Source organism: Pholcus phalangioides, unplaced genomic scaffold (assembly GCF_987345545.1).
Source record: "Pholcus phalangioides strain wild (caught in Gottingen) unplaced genomic scaffold, Ppha-v1.0 ptg000013l_1, whole genome shotgun sequence".
Lineage (NCBI taxonomy): Eukaryota > Metazoa > Arthropoda > Arachnida > Araneae > Pholcidae > Pholcus > Pholcus phalangioides.
Genome location: NW_028301606.1, coordinates 7,519,853 through 7,547,822, shown reverse-complemented (window position 1 = coordinate 7,547,822; position 27,970 = coordinate 7,519,853). Strand labels below are relative to the sequence as shown.

At 33.0% G+C, this 27,970-nt stretch overlaps 1 protein-coding gene across 2 annotated transcripts; it reads left to right on the top strand.

Annotated features, from left to right (window-relative positions):
• The first annotated feature begins 9 nt into the window (after positions 1-9).
• On the top strand, positions 10-26,883 carry LOC149078531 (uncharacterized). 2 transcript variants are annotated; one of them, XM_089240637.1, is made up of 14 exons: positions 10-91; positions 564-802; positions 3,015-3,101; positions 4,601-4,740; positions 4,880-5,005; positions 11,699-11,824; positions 11,965-12,130; positions 13,557-13,652; positions 13,922-14,089; positions 15,441-15,613; positions 15,969-16,046; positions 16,507-16,634; positions 22,384-22,558; positions 23,799-26,883. In XM_089240637.1, the coding sequence occupies exons 2-14, from the start codon at positions 640-642 to the stop codon at positions 23,904-23,906; spliced, it is 1,734 nt and encodes a 577-aa protein (XP_089096763.1). In that variant the 5' UTR covers positions 10-91; positions 564-639; the 3' UTR covers positions 23,907-26,883. The 2 variants fall into 2 exon arrangements, with proteins under 2 accessions (XP_089096763.1, XP_089096764.1); XM_089240638.1 differs by lacking the exon at positions 10-91 and adding an exon at positions 119-260 and having other exon boundaries at positions 23,799-24,134.
• The last annotated feature ends 1,087 nt before the right edge of the window (positions 26,884-27,970 follow it).

Below are 27,970 nucleotides of genomic sequence, written 5' to 3'. Positions count from 1 at the left end.
GCATTTATCCCGTTATGTTGTTGTGTCATGTTTGCCTTGGTTTTTTGAGAAACCTATTTTTAGGAGCTAATGCGAAGAATCTACATTAAAAGTATGTTTGTATGTTGAAGAGACTGTTAAACGTAAAATGTGATCAATAGTTTGTTCATAGTTTTTTTTTGGCGTATAATTAATTTATTTAAACTTAATTTGACTAAATTAATATTTGCACTCTGTATAAACTATATCTACTATCTAAAGAATTGTTTCTTTCTAGAAGGGTAATATTTTATTCTTTAAAGATGCTGAATATTGCTTGAAACATGTTTATTAAAAACTTTTCAAGGGATAGATTAAAACCGACATCATCAGGACAGATGTGGTTCCAATTTGACAATCACTTTGATATGCTATTGCATAAATCTTCACCTTGGATGTTATTGAAATTTACCCTCAAGAAAATTAAAACCCATATACTTTCATATGAATAGTGAAATACCATGTTAAGATCTTGTCAAGATATTTTTATTAAAAAATAAATGTTATTATATCCTATTGAAAAAGTTTTTTTCCCCCACTTCCAGGCCATGTCTTCCATTAAGATTGTGATCACCGAATGATGGCAAATATTGCTTTAGCACACAAATAAACTAAATACAGATGGGAGTGATAACTATACTTCACTTCAATGATTGCTACAATGTCGAAGGCCAGAAGCAAGAGCCGATCGGTGGAGCTTCACGTTTCTGTACGGCTCTCAAAAGTTTTGGAAACCTTGATCCATTGATTCTATTCAGTGGTGATATATTTGCTCCATCTATCAGTAAGTTAGATGATTGTATGAAAAATTTATTGTTTCTTATTCCCTCATTATATCAAGAGTTGATATGTGTATATAACTGTAATAATGTTAATGATTATGTTATGCGAGTGACTTCAAGCATAGACCTTCATTAGAATGTCACAATCGAAAACCCTAAATCAACCACCAATTGGAAATTAGCAAATCTAGTCTGTTGGAAAGTACAGTTCTTTTTACAATAGAAACACATACTTGACAATAATTTCTTTTCTAAAATTATTTTAAATTGAAATTTCCATGCAATAAAAAGTCTAAAATGGCCCGACGAAGAGTCACCAAGGCCGTCAGACGCTAAGGACGGTGAAAAAAAAAAATCATCAGCATGCAAAACAATAGAAATCACCAAGCATAAAAATAGAGAAAAATATGAGTTAAAAAAAATTACACCTAGACCATTTTTTCAATAATAAACAGATCGGGGCATAAGGAATTCCGGGCATGTTGAATAAATAAATATTATATACAAATACAACGCCACAACAGGCAAAATGCCCAACGAGGTGGCTGATAAAAAGATGCCTATAAAAATATGGATGTCATATATTTCAAAAATATAGCAACCCAATTAAAAATGCAATTAACAAAAATTGTAAAATTATATGCATTAAAACTAAAACCCGGACCCTTTTTTTAATAATAAATGGATCCAGGCATGAAAAATTCTGTAGGCTCATTTTAAATAATAAACTGATAAGACAGAAGGCATGGCAATGGATGAATAAATAACAAATACAACGAAATAATAAAACAGTATGATACAACCTGAGCAGTAGATAATAATCCAAATGACGCAAGCTACAGAAGGAAGGAATAATAATCCAAGAGACGCGCTGGAAATAGAACAACGGCTGTTTTGAATTTTTGAAAAAACGCGGTGAACAAAAGAAAAATCCTGTTTGGCGAAGCCATGGTATCACCCAGCGAAAACTGGAAAGATGTTTAAAAACACGGCAACCCAGAGCCCCATTATGACGGTCTTGGCGAGTTATCACGAGGAAAAAGTCGCCAAAGTCGTGGCGGACCATACTGCATTTGTTCCTGATAGTGGTTATATGAAAATGTTTGGGACTCATCCTACCAGTCGTTGTAATAGAATTGTCGCTACAATGTGGGGTTGTCATTATAATGAGCATCTACTCTATTTATACAAAAAGAAACAAGGTGTTTGAAAACTGTTCATAATTTTACAGTTGACATTTTCAGCATTGCGAAATGTGATAAACTTTTCATAGTATTTTGTCCACATTTAATTACATGTAAAATTAAGGATTTTTATTCCCTTTGTTTTTGACTTTATGCAGTCCTTTGAAAATGGGAGTGCTATTAAATATGTCACTGATCATTGATCATTTTTGTCACATCACAGTCATTCTGCACATACGGACTAATTAGATCCGGACCTTCAATTTATTGCCGATTCCAAACAGCATTTTTTATATTCACCGAGAGGTTGGTACACTAATCCCCCAATGTGGGACTCCCTGTGGTAGCAATATTTTTCAGTGATCATGTCACCGTTGTGGTCATACCCCTGCATCAGGAAATTTTCCAACAAGGACGAGCCAGGTATTGAATTCGCGACAATTCTAACATCCTTTGATACTGTAGATGCTTATCTTATTGACCTGGGCCTTTATGAGTGTTCCGGACTCTACCACAAAGCTGGGCTGAAAGAGGGATCTTGGCAATGGGATAAGTCTGGTGGCAGAGTTCTGGCATTTATTCATTCATTGTAGTTTTTTATGAGTAAAGTATTAGGTTTAAAGTTAGTTATGGTTGTATCCAGTTAAAGTTAGCCAGTTTATTGCTTACATACTACAAAATCATTTCCATCTGGAGCCTTCAGTGAATTTCGGCATCCTATGAAATCAGTTTGTAGCTGCACCAAAACAAAACTGAGGAACGGCTTTGAGATAAAAAGCAATTTTTGCCAAAACAGAATAAAGCGATTTTGGAGAATTCTCATTTATTTTTCTTTGAAACAGAATCACCCTCTTTCTAAGGGGCAAATCTCATTGTTGGAGAACTGTACGCTTGCATGTTCCTTATATTTTTCTTTTTATGCTAAGAAAATTTTAGTTCAAAACTTATTGAGAAAGAAAAACCTTCATTTTGTATCATAATTAGTTTAATGATTTGAAAGCTAAATTACATTTTATTTTCAATTTTGCAGTGAGCACATTCACAAAAGGTGAACAGATGATACCAGTTCTGAATTCTTTTGGAGTCCACTGTGCAGTATTTGGTAACCATGACTTTGGTATGTTATCATATTATGTATCTTCTTGAACTGGTCTCATACAGTCGACTCTTGACTATCCGGCCCAGTTTAAAAACAATAATGCATTAATGGATTGCAATATCACCTTTCCACATCTGTGTAATCATTTATCAATTAGCAATAAAATAAGTTTAAATAATTTTTGTAAGAACTTAGACTATGTTTTGGTTTTACATTTATGTTTTCTTCATTTTGAAAGTGTATGTATTTGCAGAGTGAAGCTGTGCTTCCCAGCATTTTTGATGCAGTGGATTTCCCCCTTTAGTGAAGGTCAAGCCACCCCGTACTTCCTATGGCGAAAATAAATTTCCACACTGCCTTTCCCATGATATCCAAAACATTGTTTTTTATAATTTGCATATCATAAAAATTTCAAGTTGCAATTTCACGACACTAAATATGAAATAATAACTTCATGCAATAATAATAAATGAAAATGATCTCAGAGGGGTCTGTTGAAAAACACTGCACATGTACAGTGTATACAATATTTTGTTTCCTGCAATTAAGTTAGACATTATAAAGTTCATCTTGAAGAAATATGTGCAATATTTTTATTCTTAGACTTTCTGTATTAAGTTTTTAAGACAGAACAGTTCAGAAGTGCATAACAAACATTTATTAAATACTCACTTGTGTGTACTTCGAGGTGAGAAAATATGAATAAGAGCGGGTTTTTTGGTATAAATTTTTTTTTTTATGGTATGGGTAGGCATAGGAAGTGAGTATTATATTTATTGAACTTTGGCCTACCCGGCTTTTCTGTTATCTGGCCCGCACTTCCGTCACATTAGGATAGATAGTCCTGAGTCTACTGTATATGTTTATATTAACCCCTTACCTCTTTTAACATAATGTTATGTTTGTATCAGTGTGTATGTAATGCATATTTCCAATAGTGCTATTAGCATCAACTTAGTCAAAGTGTCAGGGCACTTGTGTATTAAATTATATATTTTTCTTGTGAATTTCATTCTCATTTGTATTCGTAAGTTTAATATTCTCTCCCAAGCATAGGTGCTTGAACTTGAACTACCAGACAGATACCCACCAAGCATAGGTGCTAGTATCAGTAAAACTTGATATGAATAATCTTATTTTTGCTATTTCATTTCTTGTTTGTATTAATATAGTAAAATCCCTCTTAGCGACACCCCTCAGATGCAGTCATTCCCCCCCCCTTTTGTGACCAAATAATAATTTCCCCTTGCATAATAAAAGTATGCATTTCAAACCCCCCCCCCCCCCCGATTAACGGTTACCCTCTTTTTACAGACAAATTTTTTGTCTCACCTGTGACAGCAAAAGAGAGAGGTTTTACTGTATATACATTCAGGCATGATAAAAACTCCTGAAAAGTGACAATACACAGTGAAATAATCATCCCATCACTTTGATCAGCATTAGCTCTTCTGCTGTTAAGCAAAAAGTTACATCAAAAAAGTTTTTATTAACATTATCTGTTTTTTTTCTTCCAGATTTTGGTGTTGATATCCTTTCTGATTTTGCTCAAAGGACATCGTTTCCTTGGCTCATAAGCAATGTTATTGACAATGAAACTGGAAAACCATTGGCTGATGGGTTGGTGACATATGTCATGGAAAAGAATGGGAAAAAGGTGAGAAAATTCAAAATTTAAGCATCTGTTAATATCTACATTTAAGCATCGTATCTGTCATTACAATTATAAGTATTAGCTTAATAGCTTTCTTGCACTTATATACTACACATATTACATTTCATCCTTTTTTTTTCAGTTTGGATTGATAGGGCTTGTAGAAGAAGAATGGCTGGCTACATTGTCGACCATAGATGTTGAAGAACTCACTTATACAGATTTTGTGGTGGAAGGAAGAAAGCTGGCTATGCACTTGAAAGAGAAGGTTTGGAATTTTGACCCAAAAATTCATGATTATATACTACTACTACTACATGACACATATAGAAAGCTGGAAAAATCATTGAAAAAATAAATCTATTTTAAATTGTACTACTCATACTGGGCGTTATTGAAGATGTGCAAAGCCTTAAAAATCATATTTAAAATAAATGTATTGAAGTAACATTACTTTCCAAATATATAACTACCTTCTGTGTGATTCAAACTATGTATAATAAGGAAAAAAAAAATTAGATTGCAAACTTCAAGGTAAAAAAAATTCAAACAAAACATTTTAACAAATTAGTGAAATCACAGCCATACATGCTCTGCAACAAACAAAAAGTTGTCCTTAATTGGGACATCTACCAGCAAATTTAAAATATAAAATGAAAAGAATATGACCTTACCTTATGTTCAGAGGGGATTCTGAATTTTTATCTTTGAACTGGCTGCAGTAATGAATGTGTAAAGGATCCTTTTCACATATGCAAAGCTATGCATTTATTTAAGGATTAAACTGCAAGAAATATAAAGAAATCTTATCATTGAATTCTTAAAAAAAAATTTTCCCCATGATCTTTTAAGGAGAAACCTTAAGAATCTTTTAACCTCCTCTTTTAAGGAGAAATAATAATCTCCCTTGTATAAAAAAAGGATGCATTTGAAACTCCTGATTAACGGTCATCCTTCTTTTAACGGACAATTTTTTTGGCTGCTGTACTACACAGTAGCACTCTGTTATACCCACTTTAAAATCAAATACAGTGAATACTCATTACTGTATACCTCTGTTTTATACATAAATCTCATAAGTATGAACAATTGTTTTTTACTTATCTTTTTCTATAGAACATCATTTTTTTTTTTGAATTGCTGAATATGTACATCTTGTTGGCTACTACAGACAAAATTTCTGCAAAAAGGATGATTTTTCATCAGAGAAACGTTGGCCTTTTTTATTGAAGGACTAGCTGATACTCGGCTACGTTGCCCGCCCTGTAAAAAATTTACATATATATAGCTTATTAATTATTTCTTAATCAAAATATTTCTGCATTAAGTAAGAAAAAATTACTTTTATTTTTAAATATTTTAATTAAAAACTTCAGGCAATCGCTTGTGGATACACAATATTTTTGTTTGTCCATCTGGTGTGTAGATGTACAAATTTTTAGGATTACGAATATGCGAACAGGCAACATAAAGCTGTCCATGTGAAAAAAAGGGCTCAAGTAGGTTGATACCTGCCACTACTAATAACTGGCCTTGCTTGCGCTTTGTTGATTGTCATGGCAAAAGCTAAACGAATCGGGAACTGTAATCGTTTGAAAGTGAATGGCATTTCTTCAGTGATAATTGGGGTACGTGGAATGAAGACGTCTTCTCCTCCAGCACATTCAGTTAGAATCGTTGCTTCAATGATGTAATTGTGCAATTTCTTCACGCTGAGTCTGTTGCCATTGCAGAGTATCGGTATCTCCAAATTTCTTAAAATCATTATAGGTGCTCCGACTTTGAGGGTGAAGTTGTGCGGTGGCACACCCGGAATATCCAAAGAGTTCAGAAATTCTGCAGGATACGGAACTGTCTGCGCTGTGTCTGTGACAGTGTCAACCGATTTGTAAGATGTGGAGTCTCCCGGAATAATTTTTAGGATTTTTCCGTTGATCTTGTTCACACTGTCATTTTTCGATGCCAGAATCACTTTCTCACAAAGCCACTCATGGTTTTGGTGATTTTGTTGAATGTTTGGGAAGACTTTGTCTGAAAGTTCTTGAACTGAGTTTATATATATAAGAACTGGAAAAATCCATTTGGGAACGTTATCAGTCCAGTGCTTGGGTCTACAGGAATTCTTCCATTGCCAAGTTTGATCAACTGATGTGAAAATGATAGCAGTGCTGAGTCATTTTGCAGTTGAACTCACATGTTGGTGGATAATGATAATTTTTTAGCTTCATGCCAGAGTGTTGATGATTTGAGGCAGGCATTGAGTTCATCAGTTGATGTTGAACATTTTTATTCCCAGTTTTGTCGTTGTAGTTGTTGTTCTCTGTTGTTAGCGACGTCATACGTCCAACTTGTGTAGCGAATATTATTCAAATATCTTTTAAGCATTTTTTGAATTGAAACTATACCTATAAAATGAGCGGTTGATGAGATAAAGGCCGCATTATCACTTATAGGACACCCTGTATATAGGCTAACAGAAATACCTGGCGCTTCCCGGGTTTTCTTCAATTACTGGGAGGATTGGAAAAGTTACAAACCGTTATGAAAGAATAAACTGTTATAAAGCAGAATTAAAGGTGTGACAAACCATTGTAAAGGCATATATTCACGTATGAAACGCATTGTTGGAAACCACGGTAACCAAAGTAAACGTTCCGAAAGTAATTGTCGAGGCCCCAATACTATTGCTTCCCAACAGTTTTTTGCCCATTTCAGGCATTTGCCCAGCTCTGACGAAGTTTTAAAGTAGCCTACGGTTCAATCCCGGACCTGTTTGGTATATATGCAACATCTGGCGACGATCGGTCTAAAACTGTAGATTTGTATAAAGAACATACATACATACATACTTTCACATTTATATATAAGATGGCCTTATTTATTTGAAGAACTATGTGGTATTGTTTTACATACAATCAGTGATTCACTAGGTTTTTACTCTTAATGATGAAATGTGGAGAAAATGTAGCATTTTTTATTGATTAAAAAAAAAAAATTATTTTGGCTATCAATAGCATATCCAATGCGATAAATTAACACAAAAGTTATTTAAATGACTTATAAAAATTTTAACAAACATTTTCACCTTCACACTCTGTGGAACCCTTTTTATAAGTTTTTCTCAACCTATGATCTGCGACGATTTCACAGGTGGTCGGGAGGCAGACTTGGTAATTTAATTTTAATCATACTAATTCTATCCGTACTAATTTAATTTTAAGTACAGTAATAAATCTTCATTCATAGGGTAACCATGTTTCAATGGGAAAAATACGGGAAATGGCAATACTAAATACGGAATACAATTGTAGCCAAAAAATGCAATTTTTGATGAATTTGCCAATTATTGCTGGAATTGCTTAAGGATGGAGAAGTAGAGAGCTGTTGAAAAATAGCAGTGCAAAAAAAAATTGTTCCAAAAGAATATATTTAATCATATATTCTTATATTTAATTTTTAGACTTGAATGACCATATTCCATTCAGAAAAATATGGGAAATTGGAAGCTTAAATTCGGTAAAGTTTGCAACATTGGTCAACAGACCTGCCAACTCTCCCGATTTAGGCGGGAGACTCCGGATTTTTCATCCTTCCTCCCGCTCTCCGGATTTTGGCAGAAAATTAGCCAAAAAATAACCCATTAATTATCTATCGCGAGCTTTCACATTGTCGTGGCGTTAATGATTACCGTCATCGTTAGAGAAAACAGCCATAGTCATTTCCATCGAGAGAGCAGCCTTAAAAAAAATTTCTGTGACCACATTTACGCAACTGGCAAAGACACGACTTCGTTTTCGTAGCGTTTATCGGCAATCATTTATCAGGGGCATGACCTTAGTTGCCGAAATTCCTGTATAATCATTATTGTATTTCATTAACAGCCGTGCTGTAAGCACGTTTTTTCATCGGCAGCTTTGTAATTTGAATTTTTTGTAATTTTTTCTTCCAATTAAACGTCTTCAGAAAGAAAATATAAAACTTTAAGCTGTAATAGAGCTTTTAAGAGTTCATATACCCAAGATAGAATCACTGATAGCATCCATGAAAGGAAACACTTATATTTTATGAACAGTATGTAGATGTGATTTCTCTATTCTACATGGAAAGACTGACAATCATATTCTGCTCAGGGGCAATGCTGAACCTGCCTTGGGGGGGGGGGGGGAGGAATGTAACTTTTTCTTAATTGATTAAAAAAATAATTTTTTTTTCGAAAATTTTTTTTTTGAATTTTTTTTGATAAGAGTCTATGAGTGTTGGGGGTGGGGGGGTCCCCCCTCGGGAGAATCTCCGGATTTCTGGATTTTAAAAGTTGGCATGTCTGGGTCAGTAATTTCCACCAAAAAACATTCCCATAAATCGGAAAAAATCAACAAGCACTGCTTAAAATGATCAATTGGAGGGTAATGAATAATTACTGGAAATCGCTATGAATTAAAATGTAGTTTCTGGAAAAACTTAGAACATGACAAATATGTTTATAGTCCGTTTCAGGTTAACTTTGCAGTGAAGGGGAAGCTACGAGGGAACCGCATCACTCGTTGCTATGGGAACGAAAGCCTCTTAACCAATGTATCGATGCGCGGCCTCGGTAAGGTATGGCCGATTCTCGCCAATCTCACTGAGAAAAATATTTTTTACGTGTAACGTAATTGCACAGTTAAATTAGTAATAATTATAGAATTAAAAGAAAACCATTGCCGATACTTTCAGAAATTAAAGTGAGGTTTTTGAAATCATTTGTTTTGTTTTTTGATTAGAAAGTGTTTTAAAATTTAGAAAAAATAATTATCTTCTATCAGCGTGTCACTTACTCTTCATTGATGGGCCGTAAGTAACATTAAAAATTTCAAAGAAGTCATATATTTTTCTGCAATATTTCCCTTCCCTCAGCTGAAATTTATTTACAAAAAAAAAATCTAAACAATATTATGAAAGTAACTTGTAATTTTAAAATACTGTATATTAACCATGGCTCTCAAAAACTTTTAAGGGATTTTTAATTTTTTCTTCAATTTATATGGAAAAAATTAATGTTAAATAAATTAAGAAGAAGCAGGCTAACTCTGTTTTCACGTGTAAATGCAGGAATAGCACGAAATAATAATAATGATACGGAAAAGTTTAGAATTTTTTTACTCACTTTTCTTGCCGAAATTTCCGTCACTCGACCTTCCCCGAACGGTATACGTCGATGCCACTTGTTTTCCCGACAGCTTTAGTCTTTTGTTACGGTTGATGTGCTGCTCATGGTTATTACGGATTATTCTTATGGAGTTTTGTTTACAGCGAGTATTCAAAAACCAAAAATATAGTATTCAGGAATGGAAGAGCAGAGAACTTTAGCGTGGCTATCTCTGGTGAAAATTAAGACACAGCTGTCACATAACAGATGAAAGCCCAAACCACTGTGGACCCCCCCCCCCCCCACTCATTTATTGTATCTGAAGAGACGCTAAAGGCAAGGGGCATGAGGAGAAACAGGTGGGTGGAAGATGGCGTCCGTTCGTGTGAGTGGAAGTCGCGACTCTGTCAACACTCTCCGTGATCGGAAACTAAAACTATCCCATAAACATGGCAAAAAATAAATAATTAAAAAAAGGAGGACCTATAACCAAAACTTCTGCACCCATAGAGGGCCTCTCACAAGTCACAATAGTATCTGCACTCTCGTGGAAGAGAAACACTTCTTGTAATCTATGAGTGAATATCTGAACTCACTGAAGCCTATTTTTAGGAGAAAATAAAACTGATTGAATATTCGTTTTTATGTAAGCCTACAACTGCATGTAAAACTGAATGAAAAATTGTATCGTTGTGGAAAATTCAACCAAATAACGAAAAAAAAAATGTATATATACAGTATATAATTGTGTAACGGAAAAAAACACGACAGTGATATTGGCGGGGAAAATTTCTAGGATATCGCGCCAGAGTGTCGTTGCCGTTGCACAGATTTTTAATAATGGTAACCAATATTTTTTATAATTTAAAAATTTTAAACAAGTAAACATCAGTTCAAAACGATTTTTTTTCAGTATTTTTTTCAAAATCATAGAAAAAATTGAAATATTCTGTATAAAGGTTCATCTTAAACCTCTGATATATGAGAACTATATTTTGCGGCGAAGGAATACACTCTCTACCTTTCTCTTCACTGCAAAGTTAACCTGAAACAGACTATAGTTATATTATTGTCATAATTATCATGATATAATTTATAAGTGATGGAAATTATCTTCATTCACAATTTCAGTTAAGATTGCAAATTCAAATTATGGTTCGTAGAAAAAATTGGACAAATGCATAAAAAAGTGAGAATGACCAAAATTACAGGATTAAAACTTCCAGACATTCCTGGATAATGATTTATGGATCCCTTGATTCATAGGACATATGGTCACGTCGTCACTCATGCTGTAAGTTGATGGTCTGCTGAATTGATTTGAAATTTTACTGGTTCTTGGGTTCAGAAGGGATGAGAAACACTGTTTTATAACATTAAAAAATATTTTTGGTGCATTGCACATATAAATCATCTCTTGGATGTCTTTAGTTTTCATTGTGTAATGCTGTATATTTGTCAATTTATGACACCTATTATTTTATGAAATCCACTTTTGTGCATCCCTTAATACCATTCCTAGGTTAGAACACATTGGAGTTTAGTGGGGGGGGGGGGGGGGGGTTAAGACATGCTGTTCCACATGTAAATTTCATCTATGCAAATTGCAAATCTCTTCCCCCCCCCCCCCAAATGTAAATTCTATCTTCACAAGACTGATTTTCTAATTGGTGTGAGGAGTTAAATAGTTATTCAACTTCAACCTCAGACTTTAATTATAATCTACTCAAACTGATAATCCCAGATAATTAAAAATTGATAATAATATAATTACTCAGTAAACTAAATTATGTTCTAATAAATGTTCATCTTCTCATTGCTCATCTGTTTTCATAGGACAAAGTTGATTATGTTATCGCTCTCACGCACATGAGGTTTCCCAATGATTCAAGGCTTGCTGAAAATGTAGATGAGATTGATCTTATATTAGGTGGACATGATCATGTTTATGAAGTGAGACAGGTAACAAAGAGTTCATAATTTATGATATGTATAGCATTTTTGGTTCATAGGATGTTATCTTCTGGTGTTATGCTAGTTTCCTTGAGTCACATAAAAATGGAATTGTTTTTGAATATTTATACTTAATCTGTTTGTTTTAGGTCAATGGGAAGTATATCATCAAAAGTGGAACTGATTTTCGACAATTCTCTAAAATATGTTTAGATTTCAGTAAAAACAAAGTGTCTGTCACCGTAGAAGAAATTGATGTTACTTCTGTATATTCTGAAGATAAGAATCTTAAAGAAGAACTTTCTAAATATCAAGGTGAATTATTTTCTCTATCATGTTTATGCTTTATTTTCTATTCAGTGATTGTGTAACATTTTAATGAAAATTTTCAGTGCTTTCAAAAATGTTCCTCAACAAATGGCGAAATCACTCCCAGACTTACGAACATACATTTATTGCATACATACATTTGACTAACAGATTTTTCTGAGTTGTGAACCAAGTTTGGATTTATACTGTTTCTGATAGGAAATCAACATCCTCTTATTTGGTTGTATTTCAGTTCAAGGTTGATGTTTGGAACAGAACCAATTTGCAAGTCGAGGTGTGGCTGTACTTCATTTCCATATTTATGTTTCTTATTTGTACGAACCAAAAGATTATGACACGTACACTGTTCACACAAAGAGTTCCCGGACTGAAGCTGTAAAAAAAATTTCAGAAGTCCTGTCAGTTTGTAAAATAGACAGCCACTTCATATATTGACCTGAAGTATTTTGTGAATGTGTAGCTTGACATTGGTCATAACATATGTACAGATAGGTCTGCTTATAACAAGGAGCTCGTTATCAGCTGAAGTGCTCTTTAAATCTGGTCACTCACTAAATCTGTTGTTTTCAATTTTAAAAAAAAGACATTTTTAATATGAAGTGCTTATAGCAAAAGTTTAGTGGTTCTCCTTACGTTTATTTTTCTCCTATGTTTTATAAGTTTTCATAGTTATTTATTAATTTTCCCATCTAAATCAATATTAGATCCAAACTACTGTGAAAATCATGTCAATTTATCCAGACCCTAGCTAAAAGCAGTTTTGACTGTATATTATAAAAATTCTTATCTCTTACTGACAGTCTTCAATATAGGACTTTGTTTGCTCATGCAAATGCTTTGAAGAACTCGGTTTCAGAAAAACTGTTCAAGATTATGGTTAGATTTCTATAGCAGAGCCAAATCTTTACTTCTTCATGTCTGCTTTTATTTCTGGAAACAAAAAAAAATATGTCTGGTTGACAGGTCCAGTTATAATAGGGTGTGTAGTGAGAATGTCACTGCCACCTGATGCTTGCTAGAAAGAGACAAAGTAAAAGATGTCTGTGGTTGAGAATTATCCATAGTTTGAAATTAAAATTTTCTCTACGTTATTAAGTAACACTGTTATAATCAGCTGCGGCTTCAGTATCCTCAATTCATCAGAGACAAAGGTTGTGAAGCTTTCATTATGGTATGAATAATTTTGATATCGTTTTGCACCATTCAACAATATTTTATGCCAATATATATCTTAACATGCTTCAAATCCTGCTTTTGTGCTCTTTCTAAACTTTGGATAATTTCAGTAATAGTTTTCAAATCTGCTACTTCGGCAAATTTTCTGGTTTTTTATATATATTTTTATGTTTTTCATATAAAAGTTCATGACAAAGGCTAAACATTATCCTATTTTCATGTTTATGTTGAACAGGTATTGTAGAGGGCAAAATGGATGAAGTGTTAGGAGAGTTTTCAGTGGATTTGGATGGAAGATTTTCCAGCATCAGAACATCAGAAACAAATCTTGGTGAGGTTCTGTCTCATTTTTTATTCCATGAAAGAAACATCTGGATTTTCATTTTTTCATTTAAACATCTGGATTATTTTTTATTAAATCACGTAATCCCACTTTATTGACTTTCATTTTCTGTATTATTTGAAAGATACTGTCTCTTTTGAAACTGTCTCTTTCACCTTTTCGGAAGTAAATTTTAGGCTCTTTCAACTTCTAATCTTGTGTTGTTTTGTATTGAAAAAATAACTTGTTTGTAGCATGACCTTACAAATATGTTGCAGGTAATTTTATATGTGATGTGATGTTATCTGCTACACATTCCGATGTTGCCTTATTGAATTCTGGTACTCTGAGGTCTGACAGAATTCATCCCAAGGGACCATTTACGATGCGAGATTTGGTTATGATCTTGCCCATGATGGATTCTCTTATGGTTATCAGCGTTACAGGTTAGAATGCAGACTTATTATTAAAAGATATAATTTTTTTAATGTTACAGTTGATGTTTGCATAATTGAAAATTACATATTTTCACATTTACCAATAAAAGCATCAAGTATCTTGGATAATATTTCATTCTTTTTAAATCTTGTTTATTATGTAGCTCAGTTTTCATACATTTTGTGACACTAAATCAATCAGTAATTGTACTTGTAAAGTCAATTCATGCATCTTCCCAACCTAGCTTTTGCTGTAGCTATATGTTTGCACTCTAGAAGCAAGGGGAGATGTAAAGCTTAGGATAAAATGTCTGTGTTAGAGCCTGTTAATATTTTAAACTTTAAAATATTTTTAATTAAATAGTTTTATTTTTTAATGAAAAATATTTTTGCTTCTCGTTAATGTATAGATTTTTTGAACCTCATTAAAACAAAGTCCAAGAAACACCAAAAATATTTCCTATCAACTAAAAAAAATGGATTTATTATAAAATATTTTATTGCATCCAACATAAAAAGTGTAAAATTCGCATAAGATGAAAATTTGTATTAAGCAAGTTTTTAATGAGGTTCGATTGTAGCCAATATATGACTGCTACTCTGTATATGTACTTTGTAAGCTTCCCTCTGGGAAGTTCAAAATGAAAGTGCTGATGTGTGTGTATGTCATTAACAATATTTATGAATATCTGAGGTGTGAGTGTTATGTGTTTGTGGTGCTGCTATCTACCTTCCAAATTGGAATGAACTTGGCGTTGTATGAATATTATTATTGTGGGGGGGGGGGAAATATATATATATATAATTTTTGGTCTGCGGGGGTTTGCTTGCTACCTGTTGAACTTTAAAACCTTTAAACTACTTCCCATCTTGAATGGATGATGAGCATACGCTCCTGAATAGCTCATCTCTGATTTGCGATACAGGGAAAAGAAGTGAAATAATTTTTTCTTGCACATGCAGAAAGGTATGTTTTGATTACTTGTGTAGCAATATTGGAACAAGCAAAGATGCTGATAATTTCCTTGAATTTTTCACTTGCAATTTTCCATGTGTCAGAATATCGAGCCTATAAAAATGGAATGCCTTTACCATTTTGGATCCCAATGGGGAAAAAAATCTATTTAGAAACTTGATTGTGCAATTTGGTTGTTTAAAAAATTTTTCAAACATTTTGGATTATTTTCCTTTGCATTTTCTACATTAAAATAAAAAGTTGTTTCTCAGACCTTGGTTGTTACATGCAAATGAAGATAAGCATGTGTCCTGTCGAAAATTGTTTTAACATTTTGGTACTATAGGTGTTCATATAATGTTATGAACGCCTATAATTATAATTATTGCCTTTTCATTTATTCAGGGGAACAGCTTTATAAAGCTTTAGAAAATGGAGTCAGTCAATATCCTAAGCTTGAAGGAAGATTTCCCCAAGTTTCTGGTATACGATTTGCATTTGATCCAAATAAACCAGCTGGTCAAAGAATTAACTCTGATTTTGTTAGAATTGGAGATGAGTATTTGGATTTGAATCAGGTAAATATATAAAATTTTAATTCGGAAAATGCTATTTACTAGACTTGAGGTTGGGTAATTTCAAGGAATCTCTGACCATTAATGAATAGCAGTCATATACTATTCATGAAGGAATTACTACTGCTAAATTAAAATAGAATTCTAGTGTGACAAACGTAAAGATGTGTTATCGCAAAAGTGTTAATAATTTTTTAATACATCATGCGTTAATTATCTCTGCATTTTCCTCTTCAAACGATATAAATTATATTAATATCCAACTTACCAGATTCATTGGTTCTTGAAAGCTACTTGTATTATGAAAAATCTTGTACTTCAAATCAATTTTAAAATTTTTAATTTGTACTGTTTGTAGCATTACCGTCTTGTAACAAAAGCATACTTGGGTCAAGGAAGAGATGGCTATGACATTTTCAAACAAGCTAAAGTTTTGGTAAGCATTTTTTTATGCATTTTAATTAAAGATACCTCTTGAGATATTACTTAAACTAGTGGTTTTGCATTTTTTAAAATATGGTCGATAACAACTTGTACCCACATTGTATTAATTAGTTTTAATATGAAATCAGTTAGAAAATGCAGTTTAATCTCCATACAACAAAGTCGCTTTGTTCATTCAAAAATCTGTTTTGTAGAACTAATGTAGAATAACATAATGAAAATATTCGCATTCTGGTAAAGATTCCATTGTACAGAAAAATTAATCATATAGAAGTTGGTTGTGCAGAAAATTTTAAAGATTTGAGTTTCAGGATAAAACCCTTCTTTAATTACTTATAACTTCATTTTAATTGTTTCTGAAAGTGTCATAATATTTTCTTTCAGTGTCATAATGTTCTTTCTTCATTTGTTTTTGAATTTGTTCTTATGAAATTGTTGTATGTATATCTTAGCTGACAGAAGAAGAAAGCCCAGAGCTCTGCACGATAATTCAAAATCATTTTCATGCAATAAAAATTCTAACTGGTGCTGCCCACAAGTCCACCAAACACAGACAAAGTCTACTCTGCTTATCCAGAAGGTCAGTTATATTTGCCATGTCTGCAATTATCCGTAAAAAATATATATATATGTGCAGTGAAATGCCTATACAACAATACTCAAGGGACTGGATAAATGTGTCTATCAAAGAGTTATTATTATAGACGGTGTTCTGTTTGCGTCTGCAAAATAATAGAATTCCGGGTATAAATGAAACAAAAATTTACTCTATTGAACTCTGAATTGAACAGATAAAAAAGCTGCCATACTTCTGGAAATGGTGTAAACAAAAACACTACTCGGACATCCTTAGTGGTGAGGACCAAACATTTGCACGAGAAAATTAACAAGAAAAGGTAAAAAAATTGGAATGCAAACGCCACCTGGTTGCGTGCTACCGAACTATAAACAGATGGAATATATTAACACACTACGAAAAGTACAAGACCAGAGAGTAATACCATTATAGAAGGTATTGTTATATAGCAGTGTGTCAAACCGACACCTGAAGCAGAAGGCCTGACCCCGAGATTCGTGACGTCGTCGAGATCCGTCCTACAAAACCCATCTTCCCTGTAAGATCGTTTTCCAGCACCACGCACTAACGCTGATGTGTTGTATTTGACCCACGTTGCTGTATTTTTTCTCAATGTTATATAAGAGGCCAAATTATTAAAGACTTGAGCACTCGAATAGACAAGTTTATACTTATAATTCATTATTTCGAAGTAGCAATTAGGGCCAGTGTTTTAATAAAAACTTAATATTTGAAAAAATTATCTTCTGACCTCAAAACTTCCCTAAGACATAGCTGCCAAGTCTCCCGAACTTTCCGGGAATCTCCCGAATTTTAGGTTCATCCCTTGACCTCCCGAAAAGTTCTTAAATCTCCCGAATTTTTACGAAAATCACAAAAAAAATCCCTAATTGTCCCTAAAAGTTCTGTACTTCATTTAAAGAAGCCCCCGCTTATGAAAACAATCCCTAAGGAATTTCTTGTGGGGCATGAAGCCTCTTTTTTTCTCCTTTCGAAATGACGTCAAACGTCGTAAATGGGGAAATTCCCTATTTTACAAACCCTCTGATTTTTGAATTTTCTTTCATCAAACGTTCCAGAAAAGAGCCGACTATTCCTTTTTGTACAAGTTGTGTTACGGACATAAACATCGGTCATGGAAAGACTGCCATCATCACTCATGTGAAATGAAAAAAAAACAAAACATCAAGCAAATGTCACAAAACGTCAGTGTTCTTCAAAAATTGATGCTTTTTTTCCCCCTTCATCTTCCGATGATTTTGGGGTCATTCGTGCAGAATGTTTGTTCACAGCGTTTCTAATTGAACACAATATTTTTTTTTTTAGATCACCATTTTGAAGTTTGGTCTCCAATTTCACTTGTTTCTGCATAGGGATTTTACTCCCTATTCTTCAACTTTTATGTGCGGGAAATCCCTATTTTCTTTGGAAAAATCTCTTTTGTATATATGAGGGAGTGGTTTTAGCATAAAATACGGGTTCGCGTGAAAATCTCCAGAATTTTCATTTTCAAAAGTTGGCAGCTATGCCAAGAGCATTATGAGCATTTTTCAGAACTTAATTTCTGTTGATTTTAAACAAAAAAATATCCATTGAATACCAAAAGAAAATAGAGACCAATTCAACTATATAATATCCTTTATTTTTCATCACACATACAATATATTTCAGTCATTTATAAAAAAAATAAATATGTAAAAGGAATTTTTCATGAAATAAATATAATAAATAACTTGAGACTTATAAGTTCTTGATGAGAATATTCTGTTATTTATAATATAGTTACATATAATATCCTTGAGAACATTCTCTGTAAGGACTACTTTCATAAATTACTGGGGAATATTCATATAGAAAATAATTATTTTGAAGTTATTAATAGTGCTTGCAGAGAATATTCTTCAGTTACCAAAATCTTTCCAGAGAGTATCAAGAATATACGTAATAACATGTATTATAATAAATAATCTTGATAAATAACTTGAGAATAATAATTATTTTTGATAAAATATTCTCTAGTAATTTATAATAGTAGTCCTTTGAGAGAATATTCTCCGTTGCCGTCTCTCTTCCCGTGAAGAAGATGGGAATGTTGAAGTTTGCAGACCACAAATATTAATGTTTTGAAGCAAGAAAATGAAACCAACAGGGCTGAATTGCACAACTTTTAAAAGAACTGTGAGTGATACAGAATTTAAGCATATGTGCATTGAAGAAAACAACAGTTCTGTATCTTCTTAGAATGAAAGTGGTTGTATAAGAATAGCTTCCTTTACAATCAACTTTTGGTTTATTTCAAAATAATTTTTTAAGGTTTTAATCTAAAGGTTTCTGAAATCTTTATATAACCAAAATTTTAAAACCTCTCATGATCTGAGAATATTCTCGAACTAAAAGTTGTCATTGGGGGTTGATTATACCAAAAATTGTTTGTTGTAAATGTTTCAGGCAATGAAAACTGATTTATATTTCACAATATAAACAAAATTAGTAAAAAAATTTAATTTAAAAGAAAAATCAATTATGATTATTCTCCAATTTTTACATCCAGGAGAATATTCTCACCTCATATCTGTAGATTCAAGTAATAAAAATAAAAAATAGTGGTTTTTTTTTTGAAAATGTCACCACTTTCCTTTTTGCATGAAATTTATTGACTATCATTTTTCTTTAAAAGTGTATTTTTATTCAACGGTTCTTTAGAAATACGTTAGAAAAAACTCCACAGAATTACCCCTCCCACATATTAAAACTTACCTCAAAGAAATATTGTTAGTATCCGTCCATATTTCCTAAACCTGGCTTTTGAATAAGTATTTGTATATATTTTCCAGTTAAAACATGGAAAACCCAATTCATCAACACAGTATTTTGTAATTTCTAAAGAACCCAAAGTTGTTGATCATAACGCATTGCAAGTCTACTTCGAAAATGTACCTTTTGTACCAATCACTGACAAATGTAGATTAATTTTGAGAATTATATTATGAAGCAATGCGTGATCTATGTTCAAGAAGAGCAAAACATGAACCTCACAAAATTTATAGGCGGGGCGGAATTCTATTTATGAAAAAACATAATTGTTTAATACAGCCAGCTTTTCTGATATTTTTAATCAGATGCACTATCAGGGAAAAAATGATCTGGCCCTGTATATTGAAGGGCGAGGATGAACATGGAAATTTATTTGGGAACTAATAGACAAACCCACTATTTAGTAATGCAATTAATTATCAGTTGCAATGGCTACAACAATAAAGCCAATAACATCCAAACGTGGATCAGTTTTGAGAATTACATTATGAAACAATGAGCCATATATGTTCAAGACAGGTAAAATATGTATCTGACCAAATTTATAGACATGGGGAAAAATTCTATTTAATACTATATGATTATACACTACTCCCACGTTGGTATCAACAATATAATAATCACTTGAATATTTTAAGTTGTGTTATGTGTCGAGAAATTTGTTAATCTTATTGGTTATTATTCTATAAATATTTCAATGCATTCAATTTTGAGAGAAAATTCATGAAATTTTAAAAACTGTACAATATTACTTGAATATTTCTTGATATAAAACTTAATCGTTAAACTTAATAACGTTATAAATGAGACACATATTTTACACTTACCTTTGAAATTATTTTAGTTCTACATTACATTATAATCCCAATAGAAGATGTGTTCACTGAAAATTTCTGGCAGCAAGCGGGGTTGGCACTACAACAGGGGGTGCTATAACGGGGTTCAACTGTACTTTCAAAATATGCAGGAACATTATCACTCACATTTACTGTGAATAAATGTCCCACAACACACACTCTGTCTATGTCCCCCACAAACATCTCGACTTGGTTGGTTGCAATATGGCAAGAGGCAAGTCCCGTGGATGACATATCATTCCAGGTTTTCTTGGGATAGATTATTTGTTTCGTCATTGATCAGTAGTTACAATCAATGCAAGCTCCAGTCCTCACTCTTCTTGGGTGTTCAGCAAATTCACACGATTCTGGTCTGATCCCATGATACTGTCCAAGTCATACACACCTATTGACATGAAATGAAAGCATCATTAGACGTTAGAATTTTTTCAAAATTTGTGAATGTATTTGGTTGAAGTTATAACATTAAAAAAAATATAGAATTTTCATTAGTTTGACCCTAGCAGATCTTACCAAGGGGCCCAGTTTCAGGAAGAGAGGGGGGGGGGGGCCATGAAATAAAATATTTCCTTTCATGTAATTATTTGAAGTTCCATCAAAGGCTCCAATGAGAAATATTAGAGTGGGATCCACTAAAAATTCTATCATAGTAGCCCGGCTCCTGGATGTGAAGAGGAGAGGGGGGAGAATGAAATATATTTATTCTAAATTATATTATTCTAAATTCCTTCCAACTGTTTATTCGTTAAAAAATTTTCACCTTGAAGGATAACATTAAAAAATGATTCAAATAGCACAGCCAGGGTTCGTACGGTGATTAAAAATTCCTTAAAAAGTCATTAATTTTCATTTCCTTTTTAAGGGCCCTTAAAAAAAATCCTTCCAGCTTTTTTAAAAAAAAGTAGACTTTCCCGCGCTCTCAATTTTGTCCGCGAAAATCGGATTGTGGTAACTGCAGCTCCTTATCCAAATTATCGGCTCCTCATCCGGCTTTTCATCGTGAAATCCTGATCATATCCCTGATCGTACAACTGAAGATGGTTTACTCTAATCCAGTGTTTCTCAACAACCGACCGCGGTTTCCGTCTTCAAAAAAAGAAAAAGTCGCCACTGCAAGCAGCAGAAATTACTATGGTCGATCATCATTGCGTCAAATTCTGATGTTTCGTGGGGGAAAAAATTCATTTCATGAATAAGAGCTAGTCCGCCGAATTATGAGTTAATTTGTAAATGTCGCCAAATAACGAGTGTTAAATCGCCAATGTCGCCAAATAATGAGTGCTAAATCGCCAAACATCGTGTTGAATGTCCTGAAATTTGCTCTCATTTTGCAACAATTTCTTTCTGAGTACAACTGAAAAACAAGAAGGAAAATTGAAAAACTTAATTTTAAAGAATTTGCGTACGTGTTGATCCACTTTGAGCGAGAGATGAATAAAGAGTTGCTGTAAATATAATTTTTCAAGAAAAATCTTTGTCAGCTGTGGATTTTATTTTGAATAATTGGGGGAAGGGAATGAATATCACTTTTAGAATTTTTGTAATTTATGTGATGTTGTGGTAAGAGTTATATTTTTGACCGAAATTTTAAAGTTTTAGAATACTTTGGTGACAACAGAAAAGTATGTATGTAGATTGATTATTTTATGAATTCTTATGATGCTGGGTAACAAATCAAAAATTGTAGTTTTTGAACCATTTCTATGTCTATATTTTTGAGAAGAGGGAAAATTTGGCAAATAAAAAATAAATTTGCATATGTGCCCGGCCCCCTTCTTATTGCTGTAAAAGTTATGAAGTTTGCCATGACTCCTTAAAAAGTCCTTAATTTTTATTTAGGAAATTTTGTATGAACCCTTCATACTTCATATGAATTCTTCATAATTTTTATGTAAAAAAATTATCCGAACATTTTTTAAAATTAAAACAAAAACAGTATTTTTTTTATATTATTGTGATGTCATGGGCCACCAACAGTTCCTTTGGTGGGCGCATGAAGCCCGTGGGTTTTGTGCCAGAGGTTGGTACCTTGCTGTTTATTAAAATTACAAATTTTGTATGTATCTCATTTCATTTTTCAGGCATAGTGCTGTGAGGTTGATAGAAGAAGGCGTGAAACCTGTTTTCGCCAGACGTGTCAGTATGGAATCGTTTCAGGTCCATAACTATTATCCGTTGTCTGTGGATAAAGTAGAACGAGAGCAGTGCAAGTTGAGCCCGTTGATTGATGGTCGCATACTCTTACTGACAGACGAAGTAAGTATTTTTGACCAAATAAATATGCGGAAGTACCTACATGATTATTTTTCATTTCATATAATCCCATTTGCATTTACAAGTGCAATATCTGTGAAATTTTATTGTCTCCTTATCACCAAAACTAGAATTGTTTTTGGAAGTAAAGAAAAATACTTGGAGGGTATATAATTATACTATGTCCAACTAATTTAAACACGCTCAAATACTGTAGTTTTTATATTTTCTTCGTCATGTATCTCTGAAGTTCATATAGTGCTGTTACATAAAAAACCAGTTTTCATTATCAATGAATGGTAATACCGACCGAATGTGAAATGAGCACATGTCAGATTTATAAAGTGAGGTGTGTATTTAAAGCTGTGATGCAAATGGGGGCATTCATGTAATTTAAAAGTGCATGAATTGGATGTTTTTCGCATTTGTAGTATTTTGATTTTATGAACTAATTGTTCAAACCTAAACAAATAAAACAAATGTGTCGACTACATTTTGTTTTCAACACATTAAGATTTGCTTTGTAGATATCTTGATTTGTTCAAAAACTTGTCCCTATATTTGCTTCGTCAGCTTATACACTGGTCAATTTTTTAAGAGAAAACTTCCAATCGTACACACCCTTGCCCCCATCCTGTATCGAGGGTGTTAAAATTTTTATTCCTGAGTTGAATGTGACCAGCAAAGTCAGTGCCATCCGGCATGTGGAATCAGAGGGAGCAATATCTCAACAGCATCATTCCCTTCTGGAGCAATGCACTGAGGCGCCCGACAAGTTGGACTCAATTGCTGGTAATGACTATGCAAAATCAACTGAAGTTTTCAACTGTATTGAACAAGAGGCCCCTCAGGCAGTGACTGGGTGAGCTCACCTATTAAAACACTGCTGCGGGGAAAAGTGTTCCTGAAAAATATTCATCCTGATAAGAGAAGAGGACATCAGTTTGTTTCTTGCAAACACCTCTATATATTCAGCAGACAAAAGGTAGTATATCTTTTATCTTGACCCGCACAGTGGCCGTTGGCAGGGTAGAAAATGTCATTGCTAACTGGTAAAGTGTCAGCCAAATAATTGTGAAGAGGAGAAATATTTTGAGGATTTAGATTATTTTTCACTGTTAACTTTTATATGCTATAAATGTATATTTTTCTCTAAACTGTTGTTATTTTATGGGGTCAGCTTATAAGCAACCAAACTTATGCATGGTAGTCAGCTATAAACATATTTTTTGTCCCTCTTCAGGTTAAAACTCGGCTAAATCAAGAAAAAGAAGAATTCTATAACTGTCCATGTCCTTGTGATGCCATTGATGAATTAGAAGAACTAAGTCTTAGCAGTGATAAGTGCTGACGAATCAGCTGCTTAACTTCATTTCCTTTGTCTTTTCGTGGCCTTTATATAGTTCATGTTTTGAATGATTACAAACTTCCTATATTAATATATGTACATATATTTTCATTTTTGACAGAAAAAAAAATTATTCATTGAATTATATTTATCAAATTTAATACACTTTTTATATAGGAAATTTTGCCATGTAACTGCAATCATAACACTTAGAATACAAAGGCTATTTACTAAATTGCTGTGATGTTTTTTCAAGAAAGCAGTGTTGCTTTAAGTGGGGGGGGGGGGGAACTAGTGACTGTGTGCAGTAGCCTTACTTTTATAGTTTTCTGAAGTAAGAGTAAGAAATATTTGCACATATATGAATGTTCAGAAGCTGCGATATATGTACTCAGTGAAAAAAATATTTATGCTTATGTTAAGTTTGCTGTTTTTGTTGTTCAGTATTTTTGAAGAGATTGGTTACAGCATATTTAAACTAGTCACTGTTATCCTATCAACAAATTATGAAATAGCAAATATTTTACCCTCTCATCTTTTTTCTCAAAGCAGCATTGTAGAATTTATCACATGAAAAGAAAAAAATTCTAGTCATTTCGATGAAAATTAGTTTGTACTTTTTATTTAGCAAATATTAAGGATCGGACTACTATTCCATGAATTTTCACACACCATTAATCTTTGGGAACTAAATATGTTCTGTCTTGCAATATGATGATCGTAAAATTATTTATTTCCTGCATAAAACCCAGTTCAAGATCATGTAAGATCCTACACGCCAACTGCTAGAGTTGGGAGAAAATGTTGTAAAAGATTAACTCATTGACAACAGCCTTTTGCCTCTTGAGAACTTTTCTTCTAACATACCATGTTTTGTTTTCAAGAAATGATGCTAGTAATACTTTTCCTAATAAAAAAAGAAATGTAGTGTTAAAGTATGTTAAGTTACCCATCACCTGGTCATAAACATGTATTTGTGAGGTCAATCACTCTGATAGAGGGTATGAAGTCTATAGCTGTCTTGTAGATTTTCTGTTTGATCACCATTTGGTCACTGTGTCTGAACATATTGGGCTCTATTTGTGATTAACCTTCAAATTTTTTCATGAGTGTTTATAATAAGTTGGTTGTCACGGGGATGTAATTCTGTTTTAATCATTAAAAGAATTCTGTTCAGTTACAAATTTTAATCCGTCAGTTCAAGAGAAATAGGGAAAAGCATGCATTCCTTAAAGCTTCAAATATACCCACCACCAGTTCCGATTTTCAACACCAAAATGACTGGATATAAAAAGCAAAACACATAATTACATGTATTTTTGAATGAGTATTAAGTACAATCTTTTGTAATTTAGTGTAAAATGTGAACAAAATGTGTTGGGAAGTTATTTTTTATTTTTTGCAAAATAGTGCCTTAATATACTCTAGTCAAAACACAAATATAGATGCTAGTAGGATGTTGTGATTAAAGAAGTGGGTTTAGACGTTTCTAGTTGAGTTTTTAGTGCATTATTTACAAGATTGAAAATTTTCTACTGCCATGCTAGTGATGCAAAAAAGTGAGCCTTACATTTAGGATATTTTTTAATGACCAATATTACATGTACGAATGTAGTTGTCATTATTTTTTATAATGTTATTATTGTGTCAAACTAGGATTGCATTAAGGGATATGAGAATTTTTTTTTTTTTTTTTTTTGAAGTTGTCCATGAACAGAATGTGCCATGAGACATTATTTTTATCTCACTAAAAATTATAGCTACAATAATGCAACTATTATTTATATATTCTCTGATTTGTCTTATATTGTTGAAAAGTACAAGGGGAAGTATGAAATTATCTGCACTTTTTTTTAATTTATTCGCACAAGTGTAGGCACTTTCAAACTTTTCCTATTCATACATGGTAGAATACTGCCCCTGTGTTGTGCTATTTCTCCAACAACTTTCAGCCTCCAGGCATAACTTATAACCATAGAAATTACATAATTACTCTTTGTTCCTCCTCCTCACTAGTGCACTTCTGGAAGAATGGTCATGTATATATCGAGGAAGCAATAAAAATCATACTATCGAGGTCAAATCTTAATAATGTGACAACAATGGGTGCAGTCTGTTAAACACAGAAGGCAGTGTGACAAACCTAAAGAAAAGTCACGGCAAAAGTGTAGATAATTTTTTACTTTCCTGTATACTTTAATATTTTTGAATGCTGCTTTTCAATTCTGATTCAATTTTATTCATTATGGACTTGCATCGCTATAAATCAATATATGTTCATTGATGTACAAAAGTGTTTTTGCTAAGGAAATTTTATCAACTCTATGTTCTTATTCAAGTCGTCTTGTTTATGAAATTATATGTAATGTGTGTGTGTATTTCAGTATTTCATCCTGGTTTTTTTGTGTCCTGTATTTGATGAACATGGTTTCAGATACTTTTAATGTGCTCTTAATTGAGGTGTTAGTATAGAGGGTAGAAGAAAAAAATCAAAGGTTCCTAGTCGCCATGGAAACTAAAAAAAATTGTTCATCTGCTCAAAAAAAAATATTTTTATTTATAAGTGCTGAATTTTTGGTCTGAGAACAATGCAATATTATCATACCAACAGCTGAAGGGGATAAACTTGTACCTAATTTTTAATTAATTATTTTTTTCCAGTCCTGATTACTGTTGTCTTATAAAAAAATTATAATGCATTAAAATATTTCGATTTCTGGTGAAACAAAAATATTACTGGGTGGGTAGAGAAAATCTGGGAAAAGTTAAAATAATTTATGTAGTATAAAGGAAAATGTAGAAAAATATGTGTTTCAAAATGTTGTTAGCAAAGTTATTTTCTGTAAATTTTTTTAGAGAAAAGGTTACAAAAATCACCATTAGGTGGCTTAGCCACCCCAAAAAACACAATACTGTTACTATATATATACACCTTGCAAACATTGCTCTTCAGAATTTTTAATAAATTGGTGCATGCTGGAAAATTTTGTGTGCATATATATCTGGTCCTAATTCGCTTTCTGTAAAACCTAAGTTTGCTATAAAAAGTTTTGTTGGGCACAAACATTTGAAGTAGTAATATTTGCCATCATAAGCAGAGCCAAGATCATTTTCACTGTCAGATGTATACAATGAAACCTCTCAATAAGGGACACCCCTGGATACAGACTTTTTGCCTCTTAAATAGAGGTGTCCCTACTTATTCAGCGATGAATTGGTTCCTATCCAAATTGACATGGATCAGGAATAATCTCAATACAGAATGATCTGGACCCTTTAATAGAGGTGCCCTTTAAATAGAGGTTCAAATGTATTTATCAGTTATCTTTCTTATGCCAATGCCACCTACAGACAGTTTTTGTAACTTTTTTTTCCTTGGTTGAAAGAAAAAGATTTCCCCTGTGCTAACAATACAGATTCCAACTAATGCTCCATTATAATACTTTTTTTAAAATGAATTTTTAAAGTTTGTAGGACTTTCTGCCCACTCCTATATGTTCAGCTCATTTGACTAGTTTTATCGCACCACTGTCATTTTCTGCACACAAGGACCTTGACCTACAATTTATTGCTGATCCCGAATGGCAGCCTTTTTTCATACTCATTGAGAGGTTAGTATGTTAACCCCTCGATGTGGGTAAAAATGGTGTAAAGTAGCCCACTGTTATGGTACAGTAGAGTCTTGATAATCCAAAGTAAACGAGACACAGACTACCCTGAATTATCAGAGATACAATGGAAAACTGCTGGAGCAATCTTTTTCTGTGGTACCCATAGGTCAGGAAAGTTTCTGACAAGGACTAATTGGATATCAATCTCGAGACACCTCTAAACATTCTTTGGTACTTCAGGCGAATATCTTAAGGACCTGGGCGTTGACCTTTTAAGACCGGACACACCTACCTATGGACCTGGGCTACAGTGCCCTATATGTTCAGCCTTATTACTATTGCAATAAACTGTACAAATAACGATTTGCAATCAGAAAGCCTTGGCTTTAAATCAATCTTATTTTAGATTGCGAAGATTTCACTTCTGTAATGTGTAATGGAGCTGATCATTTATGA

Coding starts and splice junctions, on each gene's coding strand:
- LOC149078531 (XM_089240637.1), top strand. CDS start 640: ATGGGAGTGATAACTATACTTCACTTCAATGATTGCTACAATGTCGAA. Junction 4,741..4,879: donor TGGAAAAGAATGGGAAAAAG/GTGAGAAAATTC, acceptor TTTTTTTTTCAG/TTTGGATTGATAGGGCTTGT. Junction 22,559..23,798: donor TACTCTTACTGACAGACGAA/GTAAGTATTTTT, acceptor GTCCCTCTTCAG/GTTAAAACTCGGCTAAATCA.